At 38.7% G+C, this 19490-nt stretch overlaps 1 protein-coding gene and 1 pseudogene across 2 annotated transcripts in view; both read right to left on the bottom strand.

Annotated features, from left to right (window-relative positions):
• Positions 1-19490, bottom strand: part of SCAPER (S-phase cyclin A associated protein in the ER) — a 493568-nt gene that overhangs the window by 40071 nt on the left and 434007 nt on the right. For both annotated transcript variants that reach the window (XM_060170191.1, XM_060170192.1), the window contains exon 28: positions 4825-5062. In XM_060170191.1, the coding sequence (XP_060026174.1) occupies positions 4825-5062 (238 nt within the window). The remainder of the gene's footprint in view (positions 1-4824; positions 5063-19490) is intronic.
• On the bottom strand, positions 13097-13197 carry LOC132504663 (U6 spliceosomal RNA; annotated as a pseudogene).

The raw sequence follows: 19490 nt of genomic DNA, 5'->3' as shown, positions 1-19490 counted from the left end.
TTTAACAAGGTATTTTTTTTTCTCATTGCACAGTCTCACTGTAGAAAATTTGGGAAAATATAATAATACTAAAATTCACCTGTAAATCTACCATTTAGCTAACTTCCAATACTTTTTTTTTTTCTGAAGGAGAAAATATTTTCTTGTATGCAGGGATAAAAATATGACTCTAATTATTTACTTATGTTCAAATAGAAAAGAAATATAAATAACAATTAGTTATTCAAATAGCTCTTGTGCTCCCAAAGTAACGTAAAAAAACCCAACAACCTCCCCCTGCCCCCCCAAAAGAGCACAAAAAACAAACCATGAAGCCCCCTCAGCTATGAGGCTTCTGGGATCCTTTCTCGAGACAGTCAAAGGGCTGTTGGTGGTGGGCGACGCGGGAGGAGAGCCTGAGTCTGTCTGTGCAGCCTGAAGCGTCTATTTAATAAACATGTCAAACAGACAGAGCGACAGGAGGGCAAAGGGGAGAGGCGAGGCCCACAGAATGCACTCGCAGCCCACACTGGAATGAAGCACCACTGCCAGCCTGTGGGAAAAGGCAGTGTTTTAAACTCATCTCTTGATTTGAGGTCTTGGCTGGCTTGAACCAGGTCAGATACTTTGCAGCTTGGAAGTTTCAATGAATTCACTCTGCCTAACAGCCGGGGAGGCACAGTCTTTTTAATAAATACTGTTGAAACAAAATTACTACTAAATTTTAAGAGTGCCTTCTGTCTCCGTTTCATTGCACTGAGACAAAATGTTTTTCAAGCCCCAAAGAGACTTCAGGAGGGCCCTGCTCCTTTAAATCAAGTAGTGACACCTTCTCAGCTCAGCCCTTATTTAATTAGTTGTGTCCAGCTTGCTGTGACCCAGTGCCCTCTGTTTAACCTTCACTGATAAGAGCAGGTCAAGGGGCATGTAAGTTTGAATATAAAAATTAAACCAATTTATCAAGGAAACTATATTTCCTTTTTAGCCAGAATTAATTGCCAAGTCAGTACATTGATTTGTTTCTTGAGACCACCTTCAATTGTAAAAACTGTCAAAGTATATGCACTATACAATATCCGGGATCTCAAGGCCATCTGTGCCAATATGAATTCAGAGTGAAATCAGACTCTTTGCTGAAGGGAGAAAAATATTTTGACAGCCTTATTAGTATATAATGAAATGGAACCAGTTAAGAAAATATTCTAATGGATAATCTTTTGTGACTACTATGCGATGAGTTCTCAACCAAAACAATCACATAGGTTTATGGCTTCAAAGAAGGGTGCAGAAGCACTGGGAATGTTGCATTTGAAACCTAACCTTTTGATTCAGCATCTGCAAGATGGTTTGGGTAAATTCTTCACCTTCAGAATATGAGTCAGTCCACATTTCCTGAGGGCCTACTATGTGCTAGTTAGCACAGTGCCTTTATGTAATCTCATTTAAACCTCAGACTTGTGAGGTAAGTGTTTTTAATCTCTATTTTACAAATGAGAAACTCAGTGTTAAGGATTCAAATGACTTGTCCAAGGTCATACAACTTGGTAGTATGATGGCTCAAAGTCAGGTCAGTCTGACTCGAGACCCAGAGGTCTTGATGAGGATGCTTCTCCATAACAGCTCTACAGAGATGCATTCTTGCGATGCACTGGGACTCAAACCGTCAACATGTCTTACACTGTCTTGTCTAACTCTTCAGAGGGTCAGACCATTTATCTCATTTCAATTTTCTTCTTCAGTTCCTTCAATCCTCTCAGGCAATTCATAAATTGTCTCCCAGATTTTTTCTGAGCTCAGACCCATGCTGTACCTAAAATCTCTTTTCCTGTGCTTTATAAACATAGTTCCCGAAATCTCACTTTTGACAAGTAAGTTGTTTTAATGAACTAGAGTATGAGTTTCTCTGACCATATCTATCATAAAAATAATACTTTTCTCCTAAACTCACCCATTGCTTTACAATGCAAATATTGTGTATTTGTATGCTATTTACTTGAGTATTGCACGATTGATCAGGTGTCTATCTATGGCAATGATGTCTATGTGGTCAGATGCTTTGCTTTAGCTTGCTCAACAGAGTGTAGTGGTTAGTTAAAAAAAAGGACTATAAATCTTTGACAGCCGTCCCACTGAGAGATGGGGCCTATGTCTTCTCCTCTTGAATCTGGAAGGCTTATGACGGATTTAACCAAGAGAGGATGGCTGATATGTAACCATATGACTTCTGAGGCTAGGGCATAAAAAAGCCATGCAGCTTCCGTTGGTTCTCTTGGAGCAGTTGTTTTCCAGGAGCTTCCTCTCAGGAAACTCCTACTGAGAACCCAGACACCATGATGTTTTGAGAAGCCCAAGTCACATAGAGAAGCCATATGTAGAGTCTCTGGCCAGTAGTCCTTGATGAACCTAGTCTCTGAGTAATCAATCCCAGGCATAAAACATGAAAGTGAAGGAGCCTCCAGATAATTTGAGCTCCCAGCTATTTGAGTCAATTTGCCCCTCTTCTCCATACCCCCCAACCCCAGTCATTCGAGCCCCTCAGCTGAAGCCCTACATCGTGGAGTAGTGACAAGCCACCTCCACTGTGAAAAGCCCTGCCTGAATTCTGGACTCACAGAATCTGTGATCATAAAGGTTGTTGTTTACCCCCCTAAGTTTGTTTGTTTTTCAAATGTATAAAAGTAACTGGAACAGTAAGGTAATCATTGGTAGATGTATTAAAGGACCTGATGTTAGAAATTCTAGGTATCTGGGTCCCTGCACACACTGATGAAGCATAAGAGAAAAACATGTGCTCGACTTTGGGCACCAAAAGGATGGCAGCCAGGAGGAAGGTCCCTGAAGGCCTTCCTGGCCCATGCACTGGTTAAGCGGAAAAAGGTACCTGGGAACAATGTCTGGGGAGAGGATGAGAAGCAGTGATGGCAAAATTGACTAAAATAAGACAGGAGAGTCAGAACAGAGAAAAGGAAAAGAAGAAAAAGCAGGAAAGAATTAAGAGAAATATGGAGTAACAGGAAGGACAGAGAAGAAAGAAGCAAAAGAAGTGTTAGGAACCAGCCACGAAAGGACATTCCCCTGGGGAGGTGGGCATCTCACTCTAAGAATGGCTCGAACTCTCGAGTCACCGTGGTGCTTCTCCTGGGGTTGTGGCAAAAGCGGCTCAGGTAGGGAATATATTCTGGGCTCAATACGGCAAGGAGCTGCAGAGGAGAAGTCGTGGTTTCATCTTAGTTGGGCATGAAGGGCTCCAGAAATAGATTTTTGACTTTTCTAACATTATTGGCCATTGTGCCTAAAGGTCATGAGGGAGCAGGGCTGGTTGGAGTTCACTGGTTCTTTTGAGTAAGGCTGCACAGGCTGTGAGTTCATGGAGGGCTGGGGGTAGGGCAGGGACCTGGGGCTCCCTGACACTCAGAGTGACTGATGGAATAAATGGCTGACTTAATGTAAATGCTTGTGTATGATGTGGTGACCCCTGAAGCAGTATAAATCCTGGTCAGAAGACCCATAAACCAGGAGCTCAGGAACATTTTTAGGTATTTGCTTTTCATAATCCCTGGTAACAAAAGAAATCACTCTAGTTGGACCTAGCTGATGGGTAGCCTGCTGGTCTCCATATTCTGAGGGCATAAAATTAGCATATCTTGATTTCTAAGCTGTTTCCAGACGGAACACAATGGGGTTGGGTCTTCATAAAACACAAATGTTACGTTCAACCCAGAGGCAAGAACCATTGGCATTCTCTGGAGCAGGTACCTCTTGTTCTAGGTGTGGCTGTAAACTCTCAGAACTTTACATATTGTGTAGCTACCACCTAAGGCTAGTTCAAGTGCTTTGAAAACTGAAAAGCATTAACCCTAAGGAAGAGATTTCTGTTCTTATGATGGATAAACTAACTCTACAGAGTTGAAAGATACTGAATCCAATGATACGACTTACTAATTTCCAGTTGTGAAGAGAATGACAGGAAGACAAGAACTGCACATTTGTCACCAGCTACAAAACAGAAGTGTTTCTTCCATCTTGCGATGACCAAAGACCACAATTTTCATACATTTGTATCTCTATAACCTTTTTCCCTTTGAGCAAAGCAATTCATCTAAATTATGGGTTCATTATCTGCCAAGTTTGTTCCCTTTTTAATGAAATCACTTGACAGTTAATAAACTGAAAGAGAAAGTCTACTCCTTGGGGCTTGCTCTGTTCCAAAGGTTCAGTGTTTTTGAAAATTAAATTTCCTACATGAAAAACAATCTGTTTCTAAGCTGACAGTCTGGTGTTATAACATAAAGCAAGTTTTCTTTAGCTATAAAAACTTAGTATTTATAGGGGTTTGCACATTTAACTACACATGCACTTTACGTTGGATACAAGTCAGTTAAATCATTCATAGACAGTCATATCAATCAAAACAATTTATCTAATTTTGGTCGTGTTTATATAAGAAACCATTACTTTCCTTAATATTTAAATGTTTATGGTATGATAATGCCTTTTCTAAAGAAATCAAGACAGAAGATTTATAAGTAGCAGAATGGCATAGGCTTGGGGCCATGGGTACCAGTCCTGGCTCAGCCATGTGTAACCCTGGGAAATTACTTAACTGCCAGCTTTTCCACCTGTAAAATGGGTATAATAATATTCTGTAGGGTAGTCATGAGAATAAATAAGAAAGCATATGCAAAGCACCTAATCCAGTTCCTAGAATACAGCAGCTTAATAAATAGTACGTATTATTATTCCCTGTATTGTAGCTTATTCCTTATGCCCCAATCCAGGAAAAGAACCTCTCACCATATCTACACAAAATTATTTACTCTTGGCTGGTTAACCAATTCCTGGTACCTGAAAAGCAGGCAGGTCAAGAGCTGCAAAGCTGTTGAAGAAACGTAAACTCTGAATGGCCACTTGGACTGTGTTCTGAGCGTAACTCTCCTTGGGACTAGAAGTGCCGGGGTCCGAGATTGTGCCATGGAAGAGGACACAGTAGAGCATATGCAGAACTCCAGCCAGGTCTGTGGCCTGAAGAGCAGCTGTCAGTCCTGTGGGATCCTGGCGATTATTGTCAAATATGCTGTGTGACCTGATAAGAAACATTCAACTTTTTAACAGAAATCTACTTAAAGGATGCTAGCATTTTTATAGGTCAAATGGAACATGACAAGCAGACCATTAAAAGCAAACCATGTGAGTGGTGTAGTAAGGTAACAAGAAACCTCCAGGAGTAAATGCAGCCCTCCCCCCAACCAAGTGCACTGCGGCCCACCCTTTTCTCCAGCTGGGAGACCGGGCTGCTGCAGCAGTGGCAACTGAGTACTCTGCAGCCAGGCTGAGGCTGCTTCCACCCTTTGCAGCCTAGATAGCCTCACTTTGTTTAGATTCCAGGCCTGGTGGAACTGGACAGAGTCCATGAGAGCTGTTGGGACTCAGAACTCAAAACACCATGGCTTCCTTTCTGGATACACAAGGGAATCTTCTCAGGGGAGGCAGTTACTGGGAAAGTACGAGGCCTCAAAAACCCAGTAGTGTGTTGGTATACCGTGACAGGGAGACACTTCAACCGCTTCTGAAGGCACAGTTCCATCATCAAGGAGTATTGGCAGGACAGGTTGTAGGGGCCAGGCTCTCAAGAACAAGCTAGTGCTGGATTAGCTTTGTACAAATCACCTTGAAGTTAGCTTAGCAATTGTGGCAGGCAGTATGGATGAGCAAGAAGCAACGGCAGTGGCAAATGAATTCCTCAAATCAATAGGAAAGGAAGGGTTTGCTAAATCCACCTCACTCTGGAACTCAGGTATGCGTGAAGCATCTAGTGATCAAGAGCCTACAATTTTAGTAAATGTGGCTGCTAAGCATTCATTCACCCTTTTTGCCCCTAGAAACCATACCCAGGTTTCTCTCCCCTTCCCACAGCCAACATGCTTCAGGTGGGGCCCCCTTCCTATTCACTCTGGCTCAAGGGTATGTAGGCCTAAGGTAAGGGGAACATGGAGGGAGATTCTTGGGCTGAAATGCCTGGAAAGAAGCCCTCTCTTTTTCTCCACAGGTTTGAATCTGAAATGTAAGCTGCTGCAGCCATTTGTTCTAACCACTGCACAAATCCTCAGGTCTCTGGGCTGTTCCAAGTGGGTCAGTCACCTTTCTTCATGGGACACAGCTTTTTCTCAGGAAGGGAAGTTACAAGTCCCTGCTCAGTGTCTCCCTTTAACCTGGTATGATCTGCATAAAGCTGAGCAGAAGTGTCTTTATGTTTCTGCCACAGGATGATGCCCTTCCCTATTTAACACTAATATAGGTCCCTCCCATTCCTTTTTCTGTTGTTGTTGTTATTGTTCCTTTCAGCTGGAATCTAGAATGGGAGAGAGGCATTAAAGATCTATGCTTATCTCATAAATTTGCCCAGAAGCACTGAAGAGATGCCACTAAGTAAATATGAATTCGAAAGTGCTGGCTGGCAAGTTTCTAGTATCTTGTCTAGTTTTCTAATCTATAACTTTTTAAAGGGATTATATTATTCATTCTAATTTGTTAGTTTCATCAAAGTATAGTTTTATTCGTAACTGTGGTAAGCATTTGTTTCCTGAATGTGCACTATTTCTGATAGTCTAAGAATGTGGGATGACACTTATACTTGTTCTCTTCTTAAGAAAGCAGGTCTTATGAAATACTATCATCTCATTTGCATGGCAGGACCTGCTAAGTACATTCACATCTTCCACCCCGCCTCATTTGTAGTTCTTCATAGTTGGTAGAGAAGGTGTTGTTCTCCTCACTTCACACATGACACAACCGAGACCCTCAGAGATTCAGTGAGATGTTTTAGGTCATAAACATTTGTCAGTGGCAAAGGCAGGGGTACTACCAAGAACTGTTGACTCTTTAAAGGCAGGGCTTTGTCCAAAGACCAAAACATCCAGGCCAAACAGGAGGTGACCTCTTCTTTCGTCTCCATGCCTTTTCTTAAATCAAATCTCGGGGTTAACTGAACACTGTTAAACAAAGTACACAGACGTTGTAATGTAATCCTGATCATCACGGAGAGACACTTTCTGTCTTATGGGACTCAGTAAAAACAAAAAGTTAAGAAATTATATTTATTTGCTTACAAGCACATCTGAACCTTTACACAAACTGTTAGCTAATGTCATTTCAGTTCACCCTTCCTTCCTTCCTTCCATTATAGCCATGAGAGTTAGGGGTCAGACCCCGACTAAAGACGTGAGTAGAGATTAACGTGTCTGAGTTTATTATATAGATTCCAAAAAGGGGTCTGTGTTTGTTTAACAATGACTGCCTTTTAGAACCAATGACAAGTCAGAAGACATTTCTCCCTAAAGCTAATTTCTAATAGGCTTTCAGAACCTTGGGGATGAGTGACATCACTGCTGGTGACAACATTTTTTCTTCTTTGTGATTCAGAATGGTCACCTCCCCTTTACTGCCTGTGTTGCTTTTAAACTGATTATTAGCATATTCAAATGCAGATATTCAGGAATATAGCTTTATTATTTAGAAAACTTTGTAACAGTTAATCTTTGCAAGCATTTATGAAATTACATGAATTCACTGCTATTACTTGTTTAAAAAAATAAATTAAAAAAAACCCAGCAAGTGAAGATCATCAGAATAGTTTCTCTTCTCTCCACCCCACCCTATTTAGGAAAATACCAAACTATAAAATAACATAACTCAGGATCTTTTGCAATATTCTTCTGATGAAATAAAAATGTTGATTCAGAAAAATCAATTAAATTAGCATTCAAGAACTCAGATGTGGAAATGGTTCAAAATGTATATTAATATTGCTTTGTGGAAAAGACACTTTTAAAGTTAGCCTACAGAATATACAGGGTGGACGGGAGGGGAGAGAGCTTGTCTGCTGCATTTGGCTTCCACAGAACTAATGTAGACATGAAGGGACTTTAGAAAATGTTTACTTTTGATTTAGTCTGAAATACGGATAATTTGTCCTTGAACAGGCCACTGGCTCCTGTTGGTCTTAAATGTCAGCTATCATCACTTTAAGCCTAAATGTTTATAATAAAAAAGTAAAAGGCCTTATTCATATCAGGCACAGGTTATAAAAAGTTTTCTTTTTTTAAATAAATTTATTTTTGGCTGCGTTGGGTCTCTGTTGCTGTGCGTGGGCTTTCTCTAGTTGTGGCAAGCGGGGGCTACCCTTTGTTGCGGTGCGTGGGCTTCTCATTCTGGTGGCTTCTTGTTGTGGAGCATGGGCTCTAGGTGCGCGGGCTTCAGTAGTTGTGGCACACAGGCTCAGTAGCTGTGGTTCGTGGGCTCTAGAGCGCAGGCTCAGTAGTTGTGGCGCACGGGCTTAGTTGCTCCGCGGCATGTGGGATCTCCCCAGACCAGGGCTCGAACCCGTGACCCCTGCATTGGCAGGGGGATTCTTAATCACTGCGCCCTCAGGGAAGCCCATAAAGTTTTCTTTTAAAAACACATTGAAGATATGAAAAATCAGATCTGAAGTTTTGTATATTACACTCTAAGATCTTCTCAATTTTACTGGATTTTAAAGTGTTTTTGTTTGGTCTCTAGGATTAGAGATCTTAGTGGCATATTCATTTCTGTTCATTAATTGTGAGATTCAATCAGGAAAAACTATAACTGGGCCATCAATATACCTGCACAGCTCTTGAAAACCCTACTTTGCCTTAAAGGAGAGTATAGTTGGGCAAAAAAAAAAGCAATAATTTGTGTGGGCATGAATCACCTGCCATCTGTTCTATCTTTGGTATTTTAAACCACTTATGTAACAGGCCTTATTTGGCCCAAAAAAGCAGCTGTGACAGTCGCACACACTATAACCCCCTTTCCCCATTTGTTCCTGGCTTGTTTGCTCTTGTATCCCTGGTCGCAGATTTCTGATTCGGTAACATCCACCCTGATCCCCTTCAGTGCCGGTATCTTCTAGACTGCTCTCCTAGCTTCTTGGATTTTGGCTTTGTTCCCTCCTTTAGATCTGGAATCCCAGAGGCATCTTATCAGAACCTCCCATTTTAGCCTCTGAATCCAGAACACTCCCCACAAAGGTCTGCATAGTGCTGGGAGTGGACGGAGTTAAGTCACTGTCCCTCCCAATGATGAATGTGAACTTCACTGTTCAAGGAGAAGTGAATTATTTCTTACAGAGTTATTCCAGCTGTGGGCTCTTATGTACTGGAACAGTCTTAGAAAGCTGACCTTCATCTAGTAACATCATCATTTATCAGGCTTTGTGGTGAGCAAAAGGGACATGATTATCTGTCATATATTCTCTATTGAAAAAGCCAAAGTACCTGTGCTCCAGCAACAGTGACCTGTGATGTATTACAAAATCAAGGAAGACCAGACCCCTGTCCTATAGAATGTTACAGTCTAATAGTGGCAGGCATGTGCATCAGCTTCCTATTGCTGCTGGAATAAACGATCACAAGCTAGTTGTTCAAAACAACACAAATTTATTCTCTTGAAGTTCTGGGGGTCAGAAATCCAAAATGTCTCACTAAGCTAAAATCAAGGTGTTACCAGAGCTGGGTTCCTTCTGTAGGCTGAAGGGGAAAATTTATTTCCTTGCCTTTTACAACTTCTAGAGTATGGTTGCTCCTTGGCTCCTGGCCCCTTCTTCCATATTCAAAGCCAGCAGCATAGCACCTTCAAATCCCTCTCTAACACTGACTTTCCTGCTTCCCTTTGAGATTACACTGGGCCCACCTGGATAATCCAGGCTACTCTCTCCATCTCAAGATCCTTAACCATTTCTGCAAAATTCCTTTTGCCATGTTAGGTAACACATTTATAAGTTCTGAGGATTAGGATACAGGTATCTTTGGCAGGGCATTATCTCCCCCCACTCCTGATTTTTTTTTATTGTGGTAAAATACACATAAAATTTACCATCTTACCTGTTTTTAAGTTTACAATTCAATGGTATTAAATTCGTTCATAATGTTGTACAACCATCACTACCAACCATCTCTTTAAGTCTTTTTTTTTTTGCGGTATGCAGGCCTCTCACTGTTGTGGCCTCTCCCGTTGCGGAGCACAGGCTCCGGACACGCAGGCTCAGTTGCCATGGTTCATGGGCCCAGCCGCTCTGCGGCATGTGGGATCTTCCCGGACCGGGGCACGAACCCGTGTCCCCTGCATCGGCAGGCGGACTCTCAACCACTGCGCCACCAGGGAAGCCCTCCATAACTCTTTCATCATGTAAAACTGAAACTCTATACTCATTAAACAATAACTCCCTATTCCTTCCTCCCCCTGGCAACCACTATTCTACTTTCTGTCTCCATGATTCTGACTACTCTAAGCATGTCATATATGTGGAATCATCATATAGTATTTGTCTTTTTGTGACTGGCTTATTTCACTTAGCATAATGTCCTCAAGTTTCATTCATGTTGTAGCATATGGCAGAACTTCCTACCTTTTCAAGGCTGAATAATATTCCATTATATGTGTATACCACATTTTGTTTATCCATCATCCACTGATGGACACTTGGGTTGCTTCCGTTTTAGCTACTGTGAATAATGCTGCCATGAACATGGGTGTATAAACATGTCTTCAAAACCCTGTTTTCAATTCTTTTGGATATATATCCAGAAGTAGAATTTCTCAATCATATAATAATTCTATTTTTAATTTTTTGAGGAATTGCCATAACATTTTCCACAGCATCTATACCATTTTACATTCCCACTAACAATGCACAAGGGTTCTAATTTCTCCATATCCTCACCAAACCTTGGTATTTTCTTTTTTTTTTTTAATAGTAGCCATCCTAATGGGTGTGAGGTGGTATCTCATTGTAGTTTTGATTTGCATTTCCCTATCAACGACATTGAGCATCTTTGCATGTGCTTATTGACCAATTTGTATTTCTTCTTTGGAATTCAAGTCCTTTGCCCATTTTTTAATTGGGTTATTTTGTTGTTGAGTTTTAGGAGTTTTCCATAGTTCCTGGATATTAACCCCTTATCAGATATATGACTTGCAAATATTATCTCCCATTCTCTGGGTTGTTTCTTTACTCTGTTGATATTATATTTTGATGCACAAATCAAAAAACTTTTCATGCAGTCCCATTTGTCTACTTTTTCTTTTATTGCCTGTGCCTCTGGTGTCACATCCAAAGAAATCATTGCTAAATCCAATGTCAGGAAGCTTTTGCCCTGTGTTTTCTTCTAGGAGTTTAATTGTTTTAGGTCTTACATTTACGTTTCTGATCCATCTTAAGTTATGGTGGTAGATAAGTGTCCAGCTTCATTCTTTTGCTTATGGATATCCAGTTTCTCCAGCATCATTTGTTGAAGAGACTGTCCTTTCCCATTCAATGGTCTTGGCACCCCTGTCAAAAATCATTTGGCTATAAATACAAGAGTTTAAGTCTGTGCTCTCTATTCTATTCCATTGTTATATATGTCTGTCTTTATGCCAGTACCACACTGTTTTGATTACTGTAGCTTTGTAGTAAATTTTGAAATCCGAAGTGTGAGTTCTCCCCCTTTGTTTTTCTCTTTCAAAATTGTTTTGGTTATTTGGGGTCCCTTGAGATTCCATATGAATTTTAAGATGGGATTTACTATTTCTGCCAAAAAAAAAAAAGCCTTTGGGATTTAGATAGGGAGTGCAAGGAATGTACAGATTTATAGATTGCTTTGCATAGTAATGACATCTTAACAATATTGTTTTATAATCCATGGTCATGGGATGTGTTTCTAATTTATGCCTTCTTTGATTTCTTTTGGCAATGTTTTATACTTTTCATTGTATAAGTCTTTCATCTTCTTGTTTAATTCCTAAGTATTTTATTCTTTTTGATGCTATTATAAATGGAATTTTCATAATTTCCTTTCCAGATTGTTCATAGTATATAGTGTATATAAATGCAACTAATTTTTGTGAGTTGACTTTGTAGTCTGTTACTTTATTGAATTCATTAGTTTTAACAGCTTTTTTGTGTGGAATCATTAGTAGTTTCTACATATAATATCATTTGCAAACAGAGAAAATTTTACTCCTTCCCTTCCAATTTAGATGCCTTTTTATTTTTCTTTTCCTCACCTAATTGCTTTGGCTACAACTTCCAGTACTATGTTGAGTAGAAGTGGCAGAAGTGGGCATCCTTGCCTTGTCCTGATGTTAGAGGAAAAGCTTTCCTTCTTTCATCCTTGAGTATGATGTTCCTTGTGGGCTTTTCACATATGGCTTTTATTATGTGAAGGTAGTTTCTTTCTATTCCTAATTTGTTGAGTGTTTTTATCATGAAAGGGTGTTGAAATTTATCAGATGCTTTTCTGTATAAATTGAGATGATCATGTTTTTTTTTCCCCTTCATTCTGTTAATGTGGTCTATTAAATTGATTGATGTTCATATGCGGAACCATTCTTGCACTCCAGGAACAAATCCCACTTGGTCATGGTGTATAATCCTTTAAACATGCTGCTGAGCTTGGTTTGGTAGTGTTTTGTTGAGGATCTTTAAATCAATGTTCGCAAGGAATATCAGTCTGGAATTTTCTCTCTTGTGGTGTCTTTGTCTGGCTTCAGAATCAGGATAATGCTGGCTTCATGTTAGAAAGTATTCTCTCCTCTTCAATTTTTTGGAGAAGTTTGAGAAAGACTAGTGTTAGTTCTTTAAATGTTGGGTACAATTCACCACTGAAGCCATCAGGTCCAGGGCTTTCCTTTGGAGACTTCTGATTACTGCTTCAGCCCCCTTATTAGTTACAGGTCTCTTCAGATTTTCTATTTCTTTGTGATTTAGTCTTGGTAGGTATTGTGTTTCTAGGAATTTGTCCATTTCATCTAAATTATTCAATTTGTTGGCATACGTTGTTAATAGTACTCTTGTATAGTCCTTTTTATTTCTGTAGAATTGGTAGCAATGTCCCATTTTCATTTCTCCCTCCCCACCCAACTTTACTGAAGTATAACTGACAAATAAAATTATAACATTCAATGTGTGTAAAACATGATGATTTGATATACATTGTAAAATTATTCCTATCATCAAGTTAAAACATCCATTACCTCATATAGTTAATTTTTTTTTTGGTAGAATGCTTAAAATCTACTCTTTTATAATTTCAATATACAATACTATACTACAACCATAAAAAAAAAACACTTCAAGAATCTGAGTGTCATCTTTGTGCAGGGACCATGCTAATCTTTGTATCATTCTAATTTAGTATATGCACTGTCAAAGTGAGCACCCCATTTTCATTTCTGATTTTAGTAATTTCAGAGTTCTCACTCTTGTTTTCTAGCTGAAGGTTTGTCAATTCTATTGATCTTCTCAAAGAACCAACTTTTGGTTTCACTGATTATCTCTATTGTTATTTTATTCTCAACTTAATTGATCTCCGCCATAATCTTAATTATTTCCTTCCTTTTGCTAGGCTTGGGTTTAGTCTGTTCTTTTTTTCTAGTTCCTTAAGTTGTATAGTTTTTTTTTTTAATTAATTAATTTTTGGCTGCGTTGGGTCTCCGTTGCTGCACACAGGCTTTCTCTAGTTGTGGCAAGCGGGGGCTACTCTTCATCGCAGTGCATGGGCTTCTCATTGCGGTGGCTTCTCTTGTTGTGGAGCATGAGCTCTAGGCATGTGGGGTTCAGTAGTTGTGGTTCGTGGGCTCTAGAGCACAGGCTCAGTAGTTGTGGTGCATGGGCTTAACTGCTCCGCAGCATGTGGGATCTTCCTGGATCAGGGCTCCAACCCATGACCCTTGCATTGGTAGGCAGATTCTTAACCACTGCATGACCAGGGAAGTCCCTAGTTAATTTTTTGATTTGAGATATTTCTAGTTGCTTTAGTGTAAATGCTTATAGCTATACACTTTCCCCTTGACAGTGCTTTTACTGTCCCATGAGTTTTTAATTTATTTTATTTTTTATTGAGGTATAGCTGACTTACAATTATATTAGTTTCAAGTGTACAATGTAGTGATTGAAATTTTTATAGATTATAGTCCATTTAAAGTTATTATAAAATATTGGCTATATTCCCTGTGCTGTACAATATATCCTTGTAGTTTATTTTATAGATAGTAGTTTGTACCTCTTAATCCCCTACCTCTACGTTGCTCTTCCCCACTTCCCTCTCTACACTGGTAATCACTAGTTTGTTCTCTATATTTGTGAGTCTGTTTCTGTTTTGTTATATTCATTAGTTTATTTTTTTAGATTCCACACACAAGTGATAACACGCAGCATTTGTCTTTCTCTGTGTCATTTATTTCACTAAGCATAACATCTCCAGGTCCAGTCATGTTGATGCAAATGGCAAAATTTTATTCTTTTTATGGCCAAGTAGTATTCCATTGTGTGTATGTGTGTATGCATCTCCTTTTTCCATTCATCTGTTGATGGACACTTAGGTTACTTCCATATCTTGGCTACTGTAAATAATGTGGCTATAAACACTGGGTGCATGTATCTTTTCAAATTAGTGTTTTCATTTTCTTTGGATAGACACCCAGGAGTAGAATTACTGCATCATATGGTAGTTCTAATGTTAGTTTTTTGAGGAACCTCCATACTGTTCTCCAGAGTGGCTACACCTATTTATATTATACCAACAGTGTACAAGGGTTTCCTTTCCTCCATATCCTTGCCAACATTTGTTATTTGTGGTCTTTTTGATGATAGTCATTCTGACAGGTGTGAGGTGTTATCTCGTGGTTTTTAGAATTTTATTGAAGTATAGTTGATTTACAATGCCGTGTTTAATTTCTGCTGTACAACAAAGTGATTCAGCTATATATATATATATATATATATATATATATACACACACACACACACACACACACACACATATATGTATATATATATTCTTTTCCATTATGGTTTATCACAGGATATTGAATATAGTTCCCTGTGCTATACAGTAGGACCTTGTTTACCCATCCTATATATAGTAGTTTGTATCTGCTAATCCCAAACTCCCAGCTAACTTTCCTTCCCCATCCTGCCTCCCCCTGGCAACCACAAATCTGTTCTCTTTATCTGTTAAATTTGTTTTTGTTTTGTAGATATGTTCATTTGTGTCGTATTTTAGATTCCACATATAAGTCATATCATATGGTATTTGTTTCTCTTTCTGACTTACTTCACTTAGCATGACAACCTCTAAGGTCCATCCATGTTGCTGCAAATGGCATTATTTCATTCTTTTTTTATGGCTGATAATATTCCCTTGGATATATATATACCACATGTTTAACCATTCATCTGTCGATGGACATTTAGGTTGTTTCCATGTCTTGGCTATTGTAAACAGTGCTGCTATGAACATAGGGGTGCATGTATCTTTTCAAATTATATTTTCGTCTGGGTATATGCCCTGGAGTGGGATTGCTGGATCATACAGCAACTCTATTTTTAGTTTTTTGAGGAACCTCCATACTGTTTTCCACAGTGATTGTACCAATTTACATTCCCACCAACAGTGTAAGAGGGTTCCCTTTTCTCCACACCCTCTCTAGCATTTATTATTTGTAGACTCTTTAATGATGGCCATTCTGACTGGTGTGAGGTTGTACCCCATTGTAGTTTTGATTTGCATTTCTCTAATAATTAGTGATGATGAGCATCTTTTCATGTGCCTACTGGCCATCTGTATGTCTTCTTTAGAGAAATGTCTTTTTGGGTCTTTTGCCCATTTTTTAATAGTGTTGTTTGTTCTTTTTTTGATATTGAGTTGTATGAGCTGTTTATATATTTTGGGTATTAACCCCTTGTCGGTTGCATCATTTGTAAATATTTTCTCCCATTCAGTAGGTTGTCTTTTCACTTTGTCAATGGTTTCCTTTCCTTTTTTTCCTGTGAAAAAGCTTTTAAGTTTAATTAGGTCCTATTTGTTTACTTTTCTTTTTGTTTCCTTTGCCTTAGGAGTCAGATCCCTCAAAATACTGGATTTATGTCAAAGAGTATTCTATTTGTTTTCTTCTAGGAGTTTGATGGTTTCCAGTTTTACATTTGGGTCTTTAATCCACTTTGAGTTTATTTTTGCATATCATGTGAGAAAATGCTCTAATTTCATTCTTTTACATGTAACTGTCCAGTTTCCCCAGCACCATTTACTGAAGAGACTGACTTTTCTCCCTTGTATATTCTTGCCTCCTTTGTCACAGAAATCATAAGTGTGTGGGTTGATTTCTGGGCTCCCTATTCTGTTCTGTGAGCTATGTGTCTGTTTTTGTGCCAGTACCAAACTGTTTTGATTACTGCAACTTGGTAGCATGGTCTGAAGTCAGGGAGCATAATAGCTCCAGCTCTGTTCTTTCTTAAGATTGTTTTGGCTATTTGGGGTCTTTTGTGTTTCCATACAAATTTTAAAATTATTTGTTCTAGCTCTGTCAAAAATGCCATTGGCATTTTGATAGGGATTACATTGACTCTGTAGATTGCCTTAGGTAGTATGGTCATTTTAATAATATTAAGTCTTAAAATCCATGAACATGGTATATATCTTTTCATCTGTTTATGTCATCTTTAATTTCTTTCATCAGTTTCTTAGAGTTTTCTGAGTATAGGCCTTTTACCTCCTTAGTTAGATTTATTCTTAGGTATTTTATTTTCTTTTATTTTTTGATGTGATTGTAAATTGGATTGTTCCTTAATTTCTCTGACAGTTTGTGTATAGAAATGCAACATATTTCTGTATATTAATTTTGTGTCCTGAAACTTGACTGAATTCATTGATAAGCTGTAGTAGTTTTTTGGTGGTGTCTTTCAGATTTTCTATGTATAGTATCATATCATCTGAAGACAGTGACAGTACTTCTTCCTTACCAATCTGGATTCATTTCATTTCTTTTTCTTGTCTGATTGCTGTGCCTAGGACTTCCAATACTATGTTGAATAAAAGTGGTGAGGGGCTTCCCTGGTGGTGCAGTGGTTGAGAGTCTGCCTGCTGATGCAGGGGACACGGGTTCATGCCCTGGTCTGGGAAGATCCCACATGCCGCGGAGTGGCTGGGCCCGTGAGCCATGGCCGCTAAGCCTGTGCGTCCGGAGCCTGTGCTCCGCAACGGGAGAGGCCACAACAGTGAGAGGTCCACGTACTGCAAAAAAAATAAAAAATAAATAAATTAAAGTGGTGAGACCGGGCATCCTTGTCTTGTTCCTGGTCTTAGAGGAAATGCTTTCAGCTTTTCACTGTTGAGTATGTAATTAACTATGAGTTTGTCATATATGGTCATTTCTTATGTTGAGGTATGTTCCCTCTATACCCACTTTGTGGAGAGTTTTTATTATAAATCGATGTTGAATTTTGTCAAAAGTTTTTTCTGCATCTATTGAGATGATCATATGATTTTTATTCCTCAATCTGTTAATGTGGTGTATCACACTGATTGATTTGTGGATACTGAACCATCTGTGCTTCCCTGGATAATTTCCCCTTGAACATGGTTTATGATCTTTTCAATGTATTGTTGGATTTGGTTTGCTAATATTTTGAGGATTCTGGCATCTATGTTCATCAGTGTTACTGGCCTGTATTTCCTTTTTCTTGTGATGTATTTGTCTGGTTTTGGTATCAGGGTGATGTGGGCCTTGTAGAATGAGTTCAGAAGCATTCCTTCCTCTCAAACTTTCTGGAAGTTTGAGAAGCACAGATGTTAACTCTTCTCTAAATGTTTGGTAGAATTCACCTGTGAAGCCGTCTGGTCCTGGACTTTTGTTTTATGGGAGGTTTTAAAATTCCTGATTCAATTTCATTACTGGTAATTGATCTGTTCATATTTTCTAGTTCTTCCTGGCTCAGTCTTGGAAGATAGTACATATCTAGGAGTTTGTCCATTTCTTCTGTCCAGTTTATTGGCATATAGTTGTTTGTAGTAATCTCTTATAATCTTTTATATTTCTGTGGTGCTGGCTGTAACTTCTCTGTTTTCATTTCTGATTTTATCGATTTGTGCTCTGTTTTTTTGTTTTTCCTTGATGTATCTGGCTAAAGGTTTATCAATTTTGTTTATCTTCAAAGAACCAGCTCTTGGTATCACTGATTTTTTCTATTTTTTTTTTTACAGCCTGTTTCATTTATTTCTGTTGTTATCTTTGTGATTTCTTTCTTTCTACTAATTTTGGGTTTTGTTTGTTCTTTTTGTAGTTCCTTTAGGTGTATGGATAGGTTGTTTGTTTGAGATTTTTCTTGTTTCCTGAGGTAATCTTGTATCACTATAAACTTCCCTCTTAGAATTGCTTTTGCTGTGTCCCATAGATTTTGGATTGCTGTGTTTTTGTTTTCATTTGTCTCCAGGTATTTTAAAATTTCTTCTTTGATTTCTTTAGTGATCCATTGGTTGTTTAGTAGCACACTGTCTAGCCTCACCTGTGTAATTTTTGCAGTTTTTTCTTGTAGTTGATTTCTAGTCTCATAGTGTTGTGGTTGGAAATGATGCTTGATATGATTTCAATTTTCTTAAATTTACTGAGACTTGTTTTGTGGCCTAGGATGTGATCTATCCTGGATAATGCTCCATGTGCACTTTAAAAGAATATGTATTCTGCTGCTTTTGGATGGAATCTTCTTTATATATCTATTAAGTCCATTTGGTCTAATGTGTAATTTAAGGCCAATGCTTCCTTATTGATTTTCTGTCTGGATGATTTGTCAATTGATATAAATGGGGTGTTAAAGTCCCCTACTATTATTGTGTTACTGACAATTTCTCCCTTTATGTCTGTTAATATTTGCTCTATGTTTTTAGATGCATCTATCTTGTGTGCATATATATTTACAATTGTTACATCTTCTTCTTGGATTGATCCCTGATCATTATGTAATGTTTAAGAATGTTTTGTTTAATTTCTGCAAATCTGTGAATTTTCTAGTTTTACTTCTATTATTGATTTCTTACTTCATCCCATTAAGGTCAGAGAAGATATTCTGTATGATGTCTACCTTTTAAAATCGACTGAGACTTAATTAGTGGCCTAACATGGTATTCTATCCTGGAAAATGTCCCATACACACTTGAGAAGAATGTGTATTTTGCTTTGGGGTAGAATGTTCAGGAGGGGCATTATTCTGTCACATGGGCCTATTCATTCATGATTCATTTATTCAACAAATATTTACTGAGGACCTACTCTGTGTAAGCACTTTTCTAGGCACTGGGATTCAGCAGTAAAATCCATGTTCTCTTTCTAATAAAACTTACATTTTAGTGTACGAGATACAATGAACAAATAAACAAGTATCACATGTAATATATAGTATGTCAGGTGTGCTAAGTACTGTAGAAGAGCAGGGGATATGGGTAGGGAATGAAGATGCAGGGGTGTGTGTGTTTGTGTGTGTGTGTGTGATGCTATTTTATATAGGGTGGTTGGGGAAACACTTTCTAAAGTGCTATTTAGACAGAATTCTACAGAAAGTGAGGAAAGAAGCCATGTGGATACCTGAGGCAAGGGTGTTTTTAGGCAGAGGAACAGCAAGTCCCAAGGCTTGGAGCCAGGAGCATGCATGACATATTCAAGAAACAGCAAGAAGGCCA

This window comes from Lagenorhynchus albirostris, chromosome 1, assembly GCF_949774975.1.
Source record: "Lagenorhynchus albirostris chromosome 1, mLagAlb1.1, whole genome shotgun sequence".
Taxonomy (NCBI): Eukaryota; Metazoa; Chordata; class Mammalia; order Artiodactyla; family Delphinidae; genus Lagenorhynchus; species Lagenorhynchus albirostris.
Note: the sequence above shows the minus strand (reverse complement) of the source record. Positions and strands in the feature narration are given on the sequence as shown.